Source organism: Sapajus apella, unplaced genomic scaffold, assembly GCF_009761245.1.
Source record: "Sapajus apella isolate SASKATOON/1434 unplaced genomic scaffold, GSC_monkey_1.0 scaffold72, whole genome shotgun sequence".
Classification (NCBI taxonomy): Eukaryota; Metazoa; Chordata; class Mammalia; order Primates; family Cebidae; genus Sapajus; species Sapajus apella.
In genome coordinates, this window is record NW_022437012.1 from 7478045 (window position 1) to 7495702 (window position 17658).

Consider the following 17658-nt stretch of genomic DNA (forward strand, 5'->3'; position numbering starts at 1 on the left):
ATGAAAGTCATTATTCTTCACAAGCCCTCAACTTTATGTCCAATCCCTTCTCCCAAAACACAGGCTTGATTTCACCTCATAAAAAAATTAAAACTATGAACTATGACGATCAACTTCTTGAACTACCCATTTGCATCTCTGACCTTCCTAGTTCATTTTCCTATACCTATACTTAATTCTTTCCCTCCTATCACTGGAGTAAACCCTCTTAAAAATTAAAACTATCCTCAGTCTTATTCTTGCAACTGACTTTTTACCAGTCCCCAGTAGCCACTGTTGTTTTCTTTCGTAGCCATCTCCCAGAAGAATGTCCACACTGCTGATTTCCAAACCTTCACCTCTCACTGAGGCAACAAGCTCTAACACATCACTCCACTGAAACTGTTCCCCTATGATGACCAACAACCTAGAAGCTGAAAAACTCGCAGTATTTCTAAGGTCTCCTCTAATGCTACTTCACTGCAGCAATTGGCACTATTTACCATCCCTTCTTGAAACATTAACTTCTCTCCATTTTATGCCCATAATCCATTAGCTTGGCTTCTACCTCTCTGTCAGGTTCCACTTACTCAGCTTGTCCATTAAGTGTCTGTGTTCACAAAGGCCCTATTCTTCACCTTTCTACTCCACAGCCTCTTCTCAGCCAACCTCTGCCTTTGTGCCCCACACATGGTGATGACTTTACAACACCCAAGTGTTTGTTTCTGAACCTTTTAAAGGTGCATATAATAAACTCATCTGTTTCTATTTCACCTACACCTCCCTTTCAGTATTACAAATCTCAGTGGATGCCACACTGGGTTGCCAAAGTTACAAACCTGGGAATTACCAGATTCCTCATATTCTTACTCCCTTCATATCTAAGCAATTACAAATTATGTTGATTTTATTTTTCTCTCACCTCCTTCCTCATTCTCATCGACCTACAAATATTATTCATATTTCATCTGAAATACTGTAGTAAAATCACCTATTTCCAACATAATTCACACCTTTGTTCCAATCCATCCAAACCAATGCTGCAAGAGTAAACTTTCTAATATCGTACATAAATCTGTCACTTAACTTCCATGCTTAACATTTTTGCATGACTACAGAATCCAGCAAACTCCCTTGCATAGCATATCTGCCCTTCAAGACTTGGTCCATAAATACCTCTCTGGATCCCTCTCCTACCAATCTGTTAGTTATACTTTTCTTATCTAGTGCTCTCATGCCTAAGACCTCAATCTGCCTAGCTAACCTGACAGAAATACATATTCTCCCCTACCACACACGACTGACAAACACCCATTCATCCTTTAAGTCTCAGCTCAACCCATTATCTCCTCTGAGATGTTCTCCCAAGCAGACTTAGATGCTCTTTCTTCCTAAGCCCTCAACAGATACAAGCACTCATTAAAGCAACTACACTCTTGCCTGTTTAAATATTCATCTCTTTTATTCTTTGAACTCAATAAGAGCAAGATAAAATAATTTTTTGTCTTTGAATACCCAGCGCTTAAGCTGGGATCATGAAAATCCTAACCATATAACATTTGCTGAGTGAATAAACAAGATTTTAAAAATAACTGTTCTTAGCATTAAATAAGGAGAGTATATAATATTAGTAACTCTACTAATAAAGTTACAATTCTGATACTAAGTTACCAGAAGAATTTTCCATTATTAAAAGCATGTATTTCTTTTTTTTTTTTTTGAGACGGAGTTTCGCTCGTTACCCAGGCTAGAGTGCAATGGCGCGATCTCGGCTCACTGCAACCTCTGCCTCCTGGGTTCAGGCAATTCTCCTGCCTCAGCCTCCTGACTAGCTGGGATTACAGGCACGCGCCACCATGCCCAGCTAATTTTTGTATTTTTAGTAGAGACGGGGTTTCACCATGTTGACCAGGATGGTCTCGATCTCTTGACCTCGTGATCCACCCGCCTCGGCCTCCCAAAGTGCTGGGATTACAGGCGTGAGCCACCGCGCCCGGCCCAGCATGTATTTCTTAATTTATGTTGCTAAACTTTCACAGACAAAAGACTAGTTTGCTACCAGTTATATATTTTGATGGTCAATTAAAGGTTTTTGTATAAGTCATTTTACACAAATAGGGAGGGGGGAACTTTCTAGAACCTTTTCCAAAATATTTTATTTAAATGATTATAAAACTTTACCTGACCTGAGTTCATGAGTGAGGGAAGAAAAAAAATTTAAGGGCTCCCCTCTTCCCGTGATGCCCCATAAGCCACATGTTTTTTGTTTTTTTAAAGATTTTTTCTAAACATATAAAAAAATACCAACATTGCCTGTTTTAACAAAAGCAATTTTTTCTTTTCAGGCAATTTTGGTTAATTACATTTTAGGTTTTGGGGTACATGTGAAGAAGCAATTTTTTCTTAAAATATATGATTCAAACTGTTGTACTTTAGTATACCAATGAAAGTGTCTGAGATTAATTATTTCTGAGTATCTATTAATTGATATTTGCTGCTGAGTATTTTTAAATAATTCCGTTTAAAAAAACTTACCTCTGGATGAAAAAAGATTTCAGGTCCCAAAAATCTCTCATAACCAACATCAATGGAAAATTCTTTCTTTGAGATAGCATTGATTCCAGTATACTGTTTAATCCATTTTGACCCATCTGTATCATACTTGTTAAATTCTTTTACTAAATCTGGGCAGACATAACTATAGCGCTCCTAAAAAACAAAGAAACAAAAGTAACTTTTTTTGCTTATTACACGAACAGTAAAAAAGAATGGCATGTTTTCAGTAAACTAGAATCAAATGAAAAAAAAAAAAAACTTTTCAGAAAATAAAATTAGGAATTTAAGCTGGAAGAAAAATTCATGTTAGGATTTATCATATGTGTAATACAAATAAACATACTTGTACATATATTTTCTAATTTTATGTATAAACAATTAATATTTGAGAGACTGGAGAGCTGATTTCTACTATTTTAATGTTATTTCCTGAAAATATTCATTAATATCATTCAACATTTAGTCTCAGTAATAATAAATCTTGTGCTCTAAGTAAGGAGAATAAATAAAATACAGAACTGAAGAATAAGTAATAATTGTAATAACCACACAAATTAATATACATCCTTAATATCTATCTGAAACAAAACTGATTATGGTCTCAGTAAATAAATGACCAAAGAAAAAAAGCTGAAAATATAAGTTACTCTATTTCGCTGCATATTTGGTTATATGACCTAAGTAAAAGTTTTCATCAAAAACATTGAAAAATATATTATAGGTTATAACATCGTATTTGTAATTTATAAACTCCCAACTGCCAGTCTATATTATTTTAAATAAAACTTACTTTTCCAGTATTTTTACACATCACTGGCTCCATCCAAAACAGATGCAAATATTACTAGTAATAATTAAAATACACAAAGAGAAAAAATACTGGAAACAAAAGACATTTGATTACACTATTTAAGATCTTCTCCAAACCTTGGAAGTGGGAATGACAAAGAAATCATATTCCTTTAAAGACATTCAGACTGACCATCAATCTTCTCTGCAATAGATTTAAATCTCTGGTGTTTTCTCCTTTTGCTCTGTTTTAATTTCACAGATTTCCCAAAGATTTTGAATCAGTAGTATTCACATTAACTTTTTATATATTTAATTCTTATGCCACCAACTTAGGGTTACTTTTGGCAGTCATTTACTAATTTCTTTACTGCCTAGGAAGTAGTTGATAAATTTTCATTTTTAAGCTTTGACGAGCAAGGAAAATCCCATAAACATGAAGAGGTCCAGGCATGGTGGCTCATATCCAGCACTTTGAGATCCCAAGGCAGGAGGACTGCTTAAGGCCAGGAGTTCAAGACTAGCCTGGGCAACATAGCAAGACCTCCATCCCTATAAAAAATTAGCCAGACATGGTGAAAGGCACCTGTAGTCCTAGCTACTCAGGAGGCTTAAGTGGGAGATCATGTGAGTCTAGTTTGAGGCTGCAGTGAGCCAGGATTGTGCCACTGCACTTCGGCCTGGGTAGCAGAGCAAGGTCCCATCTCTATAAAAATAATAAAAATTAAAAATAAAAATTTTAAAAATTTAAAAGTAATTAAAAAAAAATGCAAAGAGAGACAAGTAAAATTTACTTTTGCCAGGGCAGTTTTGCTTTTCAAAACATGTGAGAGCCACTGAAATTTTTTAGTTATGTGGCAAATAATAAGTTGGAACGGCAATGCTAAAGTATTTTGACAGTTTGCATGAAGCACTGATATAATACTTACATAGCAGAAAAAATTAGTAAGATTTTAGATAGCCTTCATGTTTTTCTTCTGTGTGCCCCATCACTAGAGCCAAACACTGCTTCTATAGCATAATAAATCAAGTGCATCAAGATAATTTTTATGATAAAAGCTTTTAGGATTAAAATAAAGAATTCAGTGAAGAAACTGAGGTGCAAGGACTTTATAATGAAATAATTATTTTTAATAAGGAGAATAATCACAAAAATGTATGTCATTTAGTAAATAAAGTGTTCTTATATATTACTCCTCACAAATATGAAATATGAAGAAAACAGACAAACTGTTGTAATGCGCAATAATTTTCTTGCAAGAAATACAGAGATATATTTAAATAAATTTAAATATATTTAAGAGTAATAATTTATAACTGGTTAACAAGATTATTTTTTAAGTGCTGTTGTTCAATTAAGAATTTCTCAGATGGGCGTGGTGGCTCATGCCTGTAATCCAAGCACTTTGGAGGCCAAGGCGGGCGGATCACCTGAGGTCGGGCGTTCAAGACCAGCCTGAGCAACATAGTGAAACCCCGTCTTAAAAAAAAAAATTTTTTTTAATTTTAAAAACTTAAAAAAAAATTTTTTTTTAATTTTAAAAACTTAAAAAAAAAAAAAATTTCTCATGTTGGCCAGGTGCAGCGGCTCAAGCCTGTAATCTCGGCCCTTCAGGAGGCCAAGGTGGGTAGATCACAAGGTCAGGCATTCAAGACCAGTCTGGTCAACATAGTGAAACCCCATCTCTGCTAAAAATACAAAAAATTAGACAGGTGTGGCAGTGTGCGCCTATAATCCCAGCCACTCAAGAACCTGAGGTAAGAATAACACATGAACCTGGGAGACGGAGGTTACAGTGAGCCGAGTTCACACCACTGCACTCTCGCTTGGGCAACAGTGTAAGACTCCGTCTCAAAAAAGAAAAAAAAAAAAATTTCTCATGTTAATGTTATAAATGTGATTTTAATTTTTAAATAAATTACACTTCTATCACTACTTTTTACCTTTACTGCCTTAGCAGTTTCCAAAGATTGTTCTGGAGGGATTCCTACTTCTCGGTCTCTCAGCAGTTGCTGAATAAAATATGTTATGTCTCGTCCTGCGATTGGAATGTGTTTAATACAGCTGCCAATCACATACCCTTCAGCCTAGAAGGGGGGAAAAAAGACGTCAAATTTACTTTCAGTGTTTTAAAAATTAATATAACCTAAAAATACAAACCATTAAAGACGAATTTCTTAAGTTAGTGTATTTATATTCTCAAGGACTGCTTTATCCCAGAATTCACCTTTATTCCTCAGAAACTATGAATAAGAATGGCCAGCAACTTCCCATTGACAGTTTATAACCATGACTAAAATGACTCAACATAGAAATAATACATTTCAAAATATAAATATCAAATGGTTTAAGATAGCAGATTTTTTAACAGATGGTACTATTTTAAAGTCGTTTATAATTTCAGTAAAAAATTTAGACTGCATTATAAGAAATCTGATCATTTACCCACAAAGTGCCTATCATTTCCCTAATGAAGTAGGTTTCCATTTCACAAACCTGAAGCTTTCCACATACTATCATAATGTGAAATAACTAAATTCTGTAGAACTGATTCATATTTACTGATATGTCAGAAGTATAACAAATAAGGTAGCAAAATTAAATCTAATTAGGAAAGAATATTAAGGATATCTTCATCTGGCATGACAGAATATTAGGGATTGAATTTACCCTCTCAACTTAAAGAGAAAAACAGGACAATTTATAAGAAATAAAGGTTTTCATACATTTGACAATCGGCAGAGTAGGGCAGAGATACTTTCTAAGAAAAGGGAAACAAATAATGTGAATGTTACAAACACCCTATCCCACTGTCCAGGGAGAGTTATTAGGCCACAACAATGGGAAAGAGAACTCACACAGAACTGGTCTCATTAAGTTAGGAATATAGAATTTAAACTTCAGAAAGGCCAAAGTGGCTGAAGTTTGCAGGAGGGGAAAGAGGTGCACAGAGAGCTCTGAAGATGTAAAGAGAGTGTCTCTTTAACTGACTACTGATCAGCACATTCCTGTGAGGAAACCATTAAGGTGAGACAAGAAAACCCTAGAAAAAAGTAGACAGAATAACCTCCAGAGCTCACACATGGCCAGAAACTGTTCCTGATCTCCACTGCCAAAGTTGAAAGATGTTTTCAAAAACAAGACATCAAGTAGAGTCCGCACAGGAATACTGCCTCAAGAATGGGGACAAATCAGCCTTGGAGAAAAACCTGTTACAGACCTGCTTAATAACATTTAAAAGAAGCCCGTGAGAGGATCAAACTAATTCCTAGTATCTTAACTATGGTCCCAGGAAAAAATCCTATATACTTATAAAGAACTTGAAAAATCCAGTACACAACAATGTATATAGTGCCAAATCAAAAATTGTAAGCATGCAAGGAAGCAGAAAAACATAACACTTGACCAAGAGAAAAATCAAACAATAAAGAAGAATGACAAGGACAATAAAACAGCAACTACATACTCCATATTATGAAGGTCAACAATGAGTATGAGGAAGAGAGAAATGGAAGATATAAAAAGACCCAAATGGAACTTCTAAAGAAAAAAATACAGTATCTGAAATTTAAAAATCTAACAGAAGAAAAAAAAGAATCACCAGATGAGATTACAGTAGACTACACAATGAAGACAAAATAGTGAATTTGAAGACAGAGCAATAAAAACTATCTGAAAAATAAAGAAAAAAGATTACCAAAAAAAAAAAAAAATTGAACAGAGCATCAGTGACCTTAGACACACTGTGAAGCACGCTAATATATGTGATTACAGTACCAAAAAAAGGGAAAAGAAGAACAGAAAAAATATGTAATAACAGACAAAAACTTTCAAAATATGAAAATTACAACTCTATATATACAAGAAGTTCAATGAACCCCAAGGAGAAGAGACATAAAGAAAACTTTACTTAGATATGTCACAATCAAATTGCTAAAAACCAATGAACCAGGAATAAAAAGAAAATCTTGAAGACAGGCACCCAAATAAACACACACAAGAATAACAGCTGACTTATTTTCAGAAACAAGGTTAAGCCAGAAGACAGTGGAGTGATACCTAAAGGGGAAAACTGTCAACCTTCTATACCAAGCAAAAATCATCTTTCAAAACTCAAGGAGAATAAAGACTTTTTCAAAGAATGTATAAAAGTTGAAAGAATTCAGAGCCAGCAGATCAGCACTATAATAAATGTTACCGGATGTCATTTTGACAGAAAGAAAATGATACTAGGTGGAAATCTGGACCTTCACAAAGGAATAGAGAGCATTAGAGATGGTATGTTAATAAAAGAACGGTTTTTCAAAATTTCAAGGCCGGGCACAGTGGCTCACGTCTGTAATCCCAGGACTTCGGGAGGCCAAGGCAGGTGGACTCCTTGAGGACAGGAGTTTTGAGACCAGCCTGGGCAACATGGTGAAACCCTATCTCTACTAAAAATACAAAAAAATTAGCCAGGCATGGTGGCGCACATCTCTAATCCAGCTACTCAGGAGGCTGAGGCACAAGAATAGCTTAAACCCAGGAGGCAGAGGTTGAAGTGAGATGAGAATGCACCACTGCACTTCAGCCTGTGTGAGACAGCCAGACTCTGTCTCCAAAAAAAAAAAAAAAAATCTCTTTTAAAGATAACTTTTTGCTACTGGCTAAATTGTGTCTTTCCTCCCCACCAAATTCCTATGTCGAAGTCCTAACCTCTATCTCAGAATGTGGCTGTTTTTGGAGATAGGGTATTCAACGTAGTATCTAGTTAAAATGAATGCAGTAGGGTTGCTTCTTTTAATCCAATATAAGTAGTGTCCTTAAGAAGAGGAGATTAGGACACAGACATGTATGGGGAGGACTATGTGAAGTCATATAAAGAAGATAGACATCTAGAAGCCAAGAAGAGTCTTCTGAAGAAACCAACCCTGCCAAAATCTTGATCTTTGACAACTAACCTCTAGACCTCTGAGAAAATAAATTATTCTTTAGGTACCCAGTCTGTAGTACTTCATTATAGCAGTTCTAGCAAACTAATATACTCCTCAAAATCAAGTAAGTTAATAACGTATTATTGAGTTCACAACATACAGAAGTAAAATGAATGACAATAAAAACACAAAGGCTAGAAGGCCCAAGTTGTATAATTATTATTTATAACGTAGTAGATGTTATTTGTAATTAGACAATAAGTTAAAGATGTTTACTACAACCCATATAGCAACCACCAGCAAACACAAAATGACAACAACAGATACAGCATAGCTATTAAGAAAGAAGAGAACGTGGAATAATAAAAAATACTCCATTAATTCTAAAGAAGACAGAAAAATAAGTAAATAAACAGGAATACCCCCTCCCCCATCCTTTTTTTTAAAGAGACAGGGTCTCACTCTGTGGCTCAAGCTAGAGTGCAGTGGCAAGATCACAGCTCACTGCAGACTCAACCTCTCCAGGCTCAGGTGATCTTCCCTCCCTAGTCTCCAGAGTAGCTGGGACTAAAGGCATGCACCACTACATCCAACTAATTCTTGAATTTTTGTAGAGACAGAGCTTCGCCATGTTGCCCATGTTGGTCTTGAACTCCTAGGCTCAAGGGATCCTCCCACCTTGGCCTCCCAAAGTGCTGGCATTACAGGCATGGGCCACCACACCAGCCGGAATACTCATTCTTAATATCCTTACTAAAAAACACATTCTTTTTCATGTTTATAACTTCTATTTTGCAAATTACCTATTCTAATAATCAAGATATTGATAGTACTACTCAAACTTGTAGATGTTAAGACTGAAGAAAGGCAGAATCAGGTCAAATCCCAGCCTCACTACCTATTATTTGGTGACCTTGGGCAAGTCACTTACTTGCATTTTGTAATGAGTAAACTGAGGTACTCATAGAAAAATATAATATTTATCACAGACTGATTTTCAGATTTAAATGAGAATTTTAAAATGAACAATTATTTTATGTACCACTAAGAAAGAAAAATAAACTGTCAAATAAACTATAAAAAGCTATCAAATCCTGGACATGTCCTAATTTCCAAGTTTACTAAAATACCTCCCAAAAGTCATATAAAATCTCATATATCCATACAATGAGTTATTTAGCAGTAAAAAGAAATAAAATACTATAATGCTATAACATGGATGAATCTTGAAAATGTTCAGCTATTTTAAAGCAGCCAGTCACAGAAGACCAGAGTGTATAACTTCATTTACATAAAATGGCCAGAGTAGGCAAATCTACATAAGACAAAAAGTAGATTCATGGTTGCCAGGGGCTAAGGGCATCAAGGGGAAATAAGAGGTGACTGTTAATAAACTCAGGGTTCCTTTGTGGGGGATGAAAATGTTCTAAAATTGTGGTGATAAATGGACTTTGTGAATATATTAAAAATCAATAAACTGTACACTCTAAACAAATGAACGATATATGAATTATATCTTGATAAAGCTATCGTTAAACAATGGTAGTTACTACTAAAACTATTACAACACATATCATGAGGGTGAAAGTGGAGGAGGACCAGGAGTCTAATCCAAAGGCAGTCACCCTAATGTAATCCTCAACAGGCACTGCCTGATGCATTAAACAACGGAGTGAGATTTTTTAAAAAGTTCAAAATAATTTAATTCCTTAAATCATGTTCAATATAATATAAATATTACTTTAAAAGATAAACCTTTCTACATATACCCATTTAATAATAATCAGTATAAATTCTAACAGCCATTTTGAATTCATTAGGCATAATTTTTTTTTAGACCTGATTTATCATTAGGAATTGGAAGCACAAAGGCCTTGGAAGAAAAATGTTATTTCTGACAAATAATCTAATTTGATGCATTTTTCTTAATATGCTTTATTAAATACAAACCATAATGCATCCACTAAAGTTCACGTACTTACAACTAACTGTTATACAGTTACCCTATATACCAGTGTGACATCTGTTAATTATGAATAAAAGAAGTCGAGCACAGTGGCTCACGTCTGTAATCCCAGCACCGTAGGAGGCCAAGGCAGGTGGATCACCTGAGGTCGGGAGTTCAATACCAGCCTGACTGACATGGAAAAACCCTGTCTCTACTAAAAATACAAAAAATTAGTCAGGCGTGGTGTTGCATGCCTGTAATCCCAGCTACATGGGACGCTGAGGCAGGAGAATCGCTTGAACCTGGGAGATGGAGGTTGCGGTGAGCCAAGATTGTGCCATTGCACTCCATCCTGAGCAACAAGAGCAAAACTCCGTCTCAAAAAAAAAAAAAAAAAAAAAAAAAAAGGAAGTCATCAAATGGCTAACACACAACCAACTGGAAAACAGAATGAAAGCCATTAATGCACTTCCATTCCAGATATTGCAATTCACAATTTTCTTAAATGCAGTACAAACCTACAGCAAAAGAAACATTTGGAAATGTTTATAAAATTTTTAAAAGGTGAGCAAAATATAGGTATAACTGAACAAATGGCCAAATTATAGCAACATTTTAAAGCACAGTAAACTTTTTTAAAAGTAATACCAGTTCGTATAATTTAACTTTGCCAGATGTGTTACTTCATATTCTGTTCAGTAACTGTAAAATAGCCTTACCACAGGAATGACATGAGTGACACCATCTCCACTGTCTATTACCGTACCAGTCAATGTCCGTTCTCCTACTTGTCTTGAGGTCCAAGATGCAGCTAAGGCAAGAACAGCCTTGAGCACAAAGAAAGAAGAAAGGCAAAAAAGTAAAAACAAAGAGTTAATTGAAAAAAAAAAAAAACAAAACTAGTTTCCTGGAGTACTTTATTCAATTTTAAATGTAGTATCTGTGGAAAGAAAATACATAAAATTAAATTTGTAATATGCAATAAAATAGCTCACTCCCTACATTTTACAAAGACAAACTTACAGGTTTGCATTTGCTTTTAGAAGCATATTTGTAAGATTTACATATTTTATAAGGGCTATTTCTGTCCTAATGCCAAAATGTGGAAGACCACATGAAATACTGTAGAACTAACTTGCCAGAACTTAAACTATGTCCACATGGGCTGGCCTGTTACAAATTGCAACGTAAGGCATAAAGTACACAAACACCCAACCTCCAGTTATTCAATACATATATGACTATGAACAACTATTATTCTTAAAAATTCTATCTTCAAATTTTTTTGATGCAACATATGTTTAGTACTATATGACTATATGCCATCACACACTTCCAAATACTACAATGATTTAATTACGAAGCAAAGTTGATAAAATTTTTCTATGAAAAACCTTGGTACAGACAATACAACACAATTCTTTAAGTGTCAGATTTAAGAAATTAACATAGTTCATTTTTTAAAAACTAAATTTCTTAAAACAATCCAAGCCTCAAGCAAAGTATATGACTAAGTAATTAAAAACAACTAAACTTATACTGGCCTTATTTTACCTACCTGGACTGTAATAGCCAAAAGGGACCTAGAAAGCTATCTAGGTCACCCTTCTATCTGAACACAAGATCATTTTAGCACAATCACCACACAGTCACTATAGGCTAACAGAACTATACATTACTTTTTGAAGATCTTACAATGAAAAATTCTGTCTTAACACTAGTAAAATATATATACACATACATTTATATATATATATATATATACACTGTTTAGACATCATTGTGAGATATCTTTCCTTTTTAAGTAAGTTCAAAACTATCATCTACAACCAAGAGTTATCTCTGATCACTTTTACAAGTAAACAGTTAAGACCCCAAACTAGAATAGTTATGTATCAGCACATCATGTTACAGAAATGTCATTGACTACTGAACATCAACAAAACAGAACAGAGATCAAATAATGAAATTAAGAGCACTCAGAGGCCACTAGGAAATCACTGAAATATCAAATCACAACTCCAGAGGAATGAAACAAAACTCATGATGCCAGTGTTTTAAAGTAAGCTATACCTGACAATATGGTTAAACATAAGTTCATCATATTTAATATAAGATGAGAAGCAAAAACTCCCAAGTGAAAGATGAATTACCCCAACTCCTCATTTTATTCAGATTCTAAGAACTAAAAAAGAGCCTCCCACTCAAGACTGAATTCTTCTATAAAGTTCATGACAGGTATAAGCAACTCCTTAAATATTTTTAGCAACAGAGAACTTAAAAGGCAGCTCATTAAATTTATGGACTGTATTAAACAATAAAAAGTTCTTTGCTACCCAAGTTAAAATATTCATCCATAATTATTATTTATTGATTCTGTGTACCTTGGAGTTACAAAAACTCAGTCTGTTCCCAAGAAAGAGCCAAGTCAGACAGATCTCAGCTGCCTATGTCACAGCTAACCATTTAACGCTGAATAAGGTGATTTCCAACTTTATTTTTCCTTCTCCACAAAACAGAAACAAAAAATAGAAATTCTTTAATAGAAATAATAAATTAATACACACTTCACATTTGTGATATGTCAAGTATTGCCTTTGCTACAAGGAAGAAAAAAATGAGGTAAGCTCTGATCCTGAGGGGTGGGAGACAGACTGTTGCATACAGATAAATGTACAAATTAAATGAAATGAAGTATTACAGATTACCTGAAGTCAACCAAAAAAGACCAGAATAAAGCACAAAAAGATTTATATGGATAAATTATAAAGGATTATTTACGAGGATAAATGAATATATATAAAATGTACTTCTCATGGAATAAGCATTCAATATTAGTTCCTTTATTTCTGTCCTATGAAAGCCCTTGAAATACCCAAACACCATTAACTTATTTGTTTAACACTTCTCTTTTCCTGACTAAATATCTCCATTTCCCATAATATTACTTCTAAATTAACAATTCAGGAAAGAAGTCTAACATGCTTTGACATTATGTTTAAGCCTTTGCAGGAAAAAAAAGAAAAAAGTACATATTTTAGGCAGCAAATTAAAATAGACTAAAATTCAAGAATCAAACTTAGATAAATATGAACTTGCTTACCTGCACAGCAATGTACAAGCCTGGAACATTGAAAGATTCAAACATTATTTCAGCAGTATATTCCCTGTTTTCTGGAGTATTCAATGGAGGTTCAGTCTATTGAAATAAATGACATTTTAAATAGACAATATCAGATTATTTTGATAATTTTATAATTCTTAAATGAGAAGTAATTTATTTCAAACATTTTATTTAAAATGCATTAAATTTACAGGTAGAAAGACAGACACAGAGATCAAAGGAAAACTATAGAGAATTCAAACATATCCGTACATAGCTGAAAACAATATGGTAATTCACATTTAAAAACAAAACAAAACAAAAAACCCTGAATCCCTATATCCTGCCACTCATACAGATTAAACATTAAAAAGAAATGAAGTAGGGCGAGAAAGCATTGGAGGTAGGTAGGTAAAAGGTGATACAGTCAAACCATCCTTTAAATATGGTAATGAAAAACCTCCAGAAAAAAACATCAATGTTACCTGCCAGCAGGAGAGCCCTCATCTAAGTAATACTTTTAGCAGAATGTCTCCAAACTATCTAGGATTATAGTAAACAAGCTGAGATTCTACAGATCTAATGGTATAGCTTTCTGAAAAATATATTAGTTTACCCGTTAAGAGCATAGAATAGAGATGTTTACACAGCACTCTTCTTTCTGTTTAAGTTATACGACTGCATACATCACTGATAAACCTCAGGTTAAGTCTAGGATAGAACATACTCTAAAGAGGCAAAGAGGGACCCAGAGATCTGGCAGTGTTGAACTTAACATTTCACCTATGCCTTATGATCACTTAAATTGTTTCAATTTTTAACGATTGACACTGGGTAAGACCTCTTATTTTTGTGAGTCTAACAATCCAATCCTTTGTGGTATCTCAAATACTTAAATAAGAAGAAAAAAATTTTAACTTTAAAAAATACAGAATTCTCTTTTTTACCTTAAGGTAAGGAATGATTCCCTAAATTTATGGAGCACAAATCACAAAGGTAAAAGTGATAAAACTTTAATCCATTAAAAATTAATGGATTAATTAATTTTTAAAATTATTATTTCAAAAGAAACATAATAAATGTAAAACTAAGTACACCTTACCTTACATAAAACCTTTATAAGCTAAACTCCCTGAGGTGTTTAAACTTATTTATAAGAGTTCTGAAGCTATGTTTAAAAGTCTGGAGATAATTTACTGATGAATACATACCAAATTAAGTAAACTAAAAACCAAGGCAGTTAAATTATAAACTCCAAGAAAAAAAAAATCTACATTAAAAATAATCAGAGGACCCCATGAAGGAAAATATATAAACAGCTAATAATAATAATAATAGTACATGAAAGACTGCTCAACATCAGAAAATTTAAATTTAAATTTAAAGCAAATGAAAAATCTTACACACCCACCAGAATGGCTAAAATTAAAAAGACTGACAAGCCAGCAATGCAGTGGCTCATGCCTATAATCCTAGAACTTTGGGAGGCTGAAGTGGGCAGATCACTTGAGGCCAGAAGTTCAAGACAAGCCTGGCCAACATGGCAAAATCCTGTATCTACTAAAATTACAAAAATTGCCCAGCTGTGGTTTCATGCCTGTAATCCCAGCTACTCTAGAGGCTGAGGCACAATAATCACTGGAACCTGAGAGGCGGAGGTTGCAGTGAGCTGAGAGCACAGCACTGCACTCCAGCCTGGGCGACAGAGCAAGACTGTGTCTCAAAAAAAAAGTTTAAAAGACTGACAAACCAAATTATTCAATAGAACCAAATTACTAGTGCATTATTGGGGGGGAGGGGGCGCCTGCAAAAGTTTTCCTAAAAAAATCAATCATGCATCTACCCTATGACACTGCAATTCCATACCTACATATTTAGACAAGAGAAATGAAAACATATGTCCACAAAAAGTCTTGTAGAAGAAGGTTCACAATGGTCAAACTACTTTATTATAGTCAAAACCTAGAAATAGGCCAGGTATGGTGGCAGCACTTTGAGACGCCAAGGCGGGAGGATCACTTGAGCCCAGGAGTTCAAGACCAGGCTGGGCAACAAAGTGAGGCTCCATCACTAAACCAGAAAACATTAGCCAGGTGTGGTGGGCCTGTTGTCCTAGCTACTCAGGAAGCTGAGCTGGGAGATCAAGATGTGAGCTGGGTGGTCAAGGCTGCAGTGAGCCATGATTGCTCCATTGCATTCCAGCCTGGGCCACAGAGCAAAATCCTGTCTAAAAAACAAAAAAAGAAAAAAAAAAAAAAAAAGAACTGGAAATAGCTCAGGTGTTCATCAATGGAAAAATGGATAAAGTGAGGCAAATTCATACAACAGAATACCACCCAGCAACAAAAAGTAACAGATCACCAGTATATGTAACAACATGAATCAATCTCGAGATTATGCTAAGTAAAAGTATTTCACCAAAAAGCACATATTGCATGATTCCATTTATATGACACTCAGATATGGGCAAAACTAATCTCAGCTGAAAAAAGAAAGAAAACAGTGGTTACCTCTAGGACATGGAAGCAGAGATTAATTACAAAAGGGCATGAGAAAACTTTCTAGGCTGATAGTAAAGTTCTCTGTGTCTTGGTAAGAGTTTAGGTTACACAGATGTATGTAACCAACAAAGATCGGACAAACCACATCATGCATCCTCTAGGTCAAATGCGGCCCACTACCTGTTTCAGTAAAAAGAAATTTATTGAAACACAGCCATACCTATGAATTTAAGTATTGTATGTGGCTGCTAACATGCTATAACAGCACAGCTGAGTAGCTGTGACAGAGACCCCTTAAGTTCTCATTAAGTTTATTCAGAGACTGTATCACCTGCAAAGCCAGAAATAATTGCTATCTGCTCTTTTAAAGTTTGCCAACCCCTGGTCAAATGGTATAGATAGGTGATTTTATGATATGTAAATTTTATATGAAAAGAATAACCATACACAAATCACAGCTCCAGTTGATTAAGTACATGCTAAAGTATGTAGGGGTCAAATGACTCCCATTTGCAAATCATTTTGAAGTGATTTAAAAACTAAAATGAAGTGACAGATGGACAAACGTCATGAAGCAATTACAGCCAAATGTTAAGATTAATCATCAAATCTAGATTGTGGGTATATGAGTGTCCATACTCTGATTCTTTCAACTTTATAGTCCATCGAAATCACCATAAGACACAGAATTTGAATTTAACCAAAAATTGTGATATAACTAAATGTGAGGAGTAGGGAACGGACAGACATTTTGCGTTGAAGGAGAGAAAAGGAAAAAATGGAAATTCTCATTTTTTTTATTAGGAAATTGGTAAATAATGTATAATATTTTTAAAAATATAAGAAATAGAAGAAACACGTTAAATTTGTAAGATTGCTACCAGGGCAAACTTTTTCAAAAATCGAAATGTTTGCCTCCAGGGAATATGAATCAAAGGATGGGAGAGGTAAGAAAGGAAAGTGTTATTTGGTTGTTTTAAATCTTATAAAGGCATTTGATTTTTTAAGTTATGAACATGCATTGCTTTAATAAAAAGATGTTTAAAAATTAAATTATATTTTTGTTAAGAAGAAATACCAATGAAATAATCAGACTATTTTTTAAAAGCAAAAAAAGGAAGTGTCACAGGTTTCTAACTTTTTTCTGAACTTTACTTACTGCTCCTGTCATCAAGATTAGATATTAATTACCAAAGCACTTCTTAAGTGTTTAAAACGTGGTGCTTTGACATACTACTATTATCCTGTAGCCATAACTAGATGGTCTTAAAGATGATACAACTTTATAATAGTCATTCAGACATATGATAACTTAATAACCAAAGTATACCAAAGAAGTGTGATAAAATGTTCTCATTAAGTATATTCAAAAATTTCCTCAGTGAAAGTATAACTTGTAACTTACCAGAAGAAAATAATGGTCTTCAGGTTCTGCCCTTAAATATTTAAAGATCACTTGCTCCATAAACCTTTCCATCAAGTCCCAATCTTCAACTATACCATGGCGGATTGGCCACTATTAGAAAGGAAATACAAATTAAATATTATTAATATAAAAAATAAAACCACAAAAAGGAAATATTAGATCATTAGGGGATATTAGATGAGGATACATTTTCTTAGGTGTGATACTACATACCATCCTTAAAAGATTTAAAGATAAATTAGTCCAACAATGCATTGTCAGATGGTTCAATAACAACAAAGTGAGTATGTAAAAATGTTAAAAACTATTAAATCTAAATGGTCATTGTACTAATCTTTCTAGATTTTAAAAGTTTTGTAATAAAAGGATAAGTTAACCTATAAAAATTAAGCCTAAAAAAACCGTACTTTATCAAAATCTCCTTAATTTTTAATTCATTAGC

The 17658-nt window shown here is 34.1% G+C and overlaps 1 protein-coding gene across 1 annotated transcript in view; it reads right to left on the reverse strand.

Annotated features, from left to right (window-relative positions):
- The window catches only part of ACTR3 (actin related protein 3), a 74891-nt gene that overhangs the window by 19233 nt on the left and 38000 nt on the right, over nucleotides 1-17658 (reverse strand). The window contains exons 4-8 of the mRNA XM_032250669.1: nucleotides 17196-17306; nucleotides 13290-13385; nucleotides 10906-11013; nucleotides 5269-5412; nucleotides 2515-2688 (exon numbers count right to left, since the gene is read on the reverse strand). Of these exons, the coding sequence (XP_032106560.1) occupies nucleotides 2515-2688; nucleotides 5269-5412; nucleotides 10906-11013; nucleotides 13290-13385; nucleotides 17196-17306 (633 nt within the window). The remainder of the gene's footprint in view (nucleotides 1-2514; nucleotides 2689-5268; nucleotides 5413-10905; nucleotides 11014-13289; nucleotides 13386-17195; nucleotides 17307-17658) is intronic.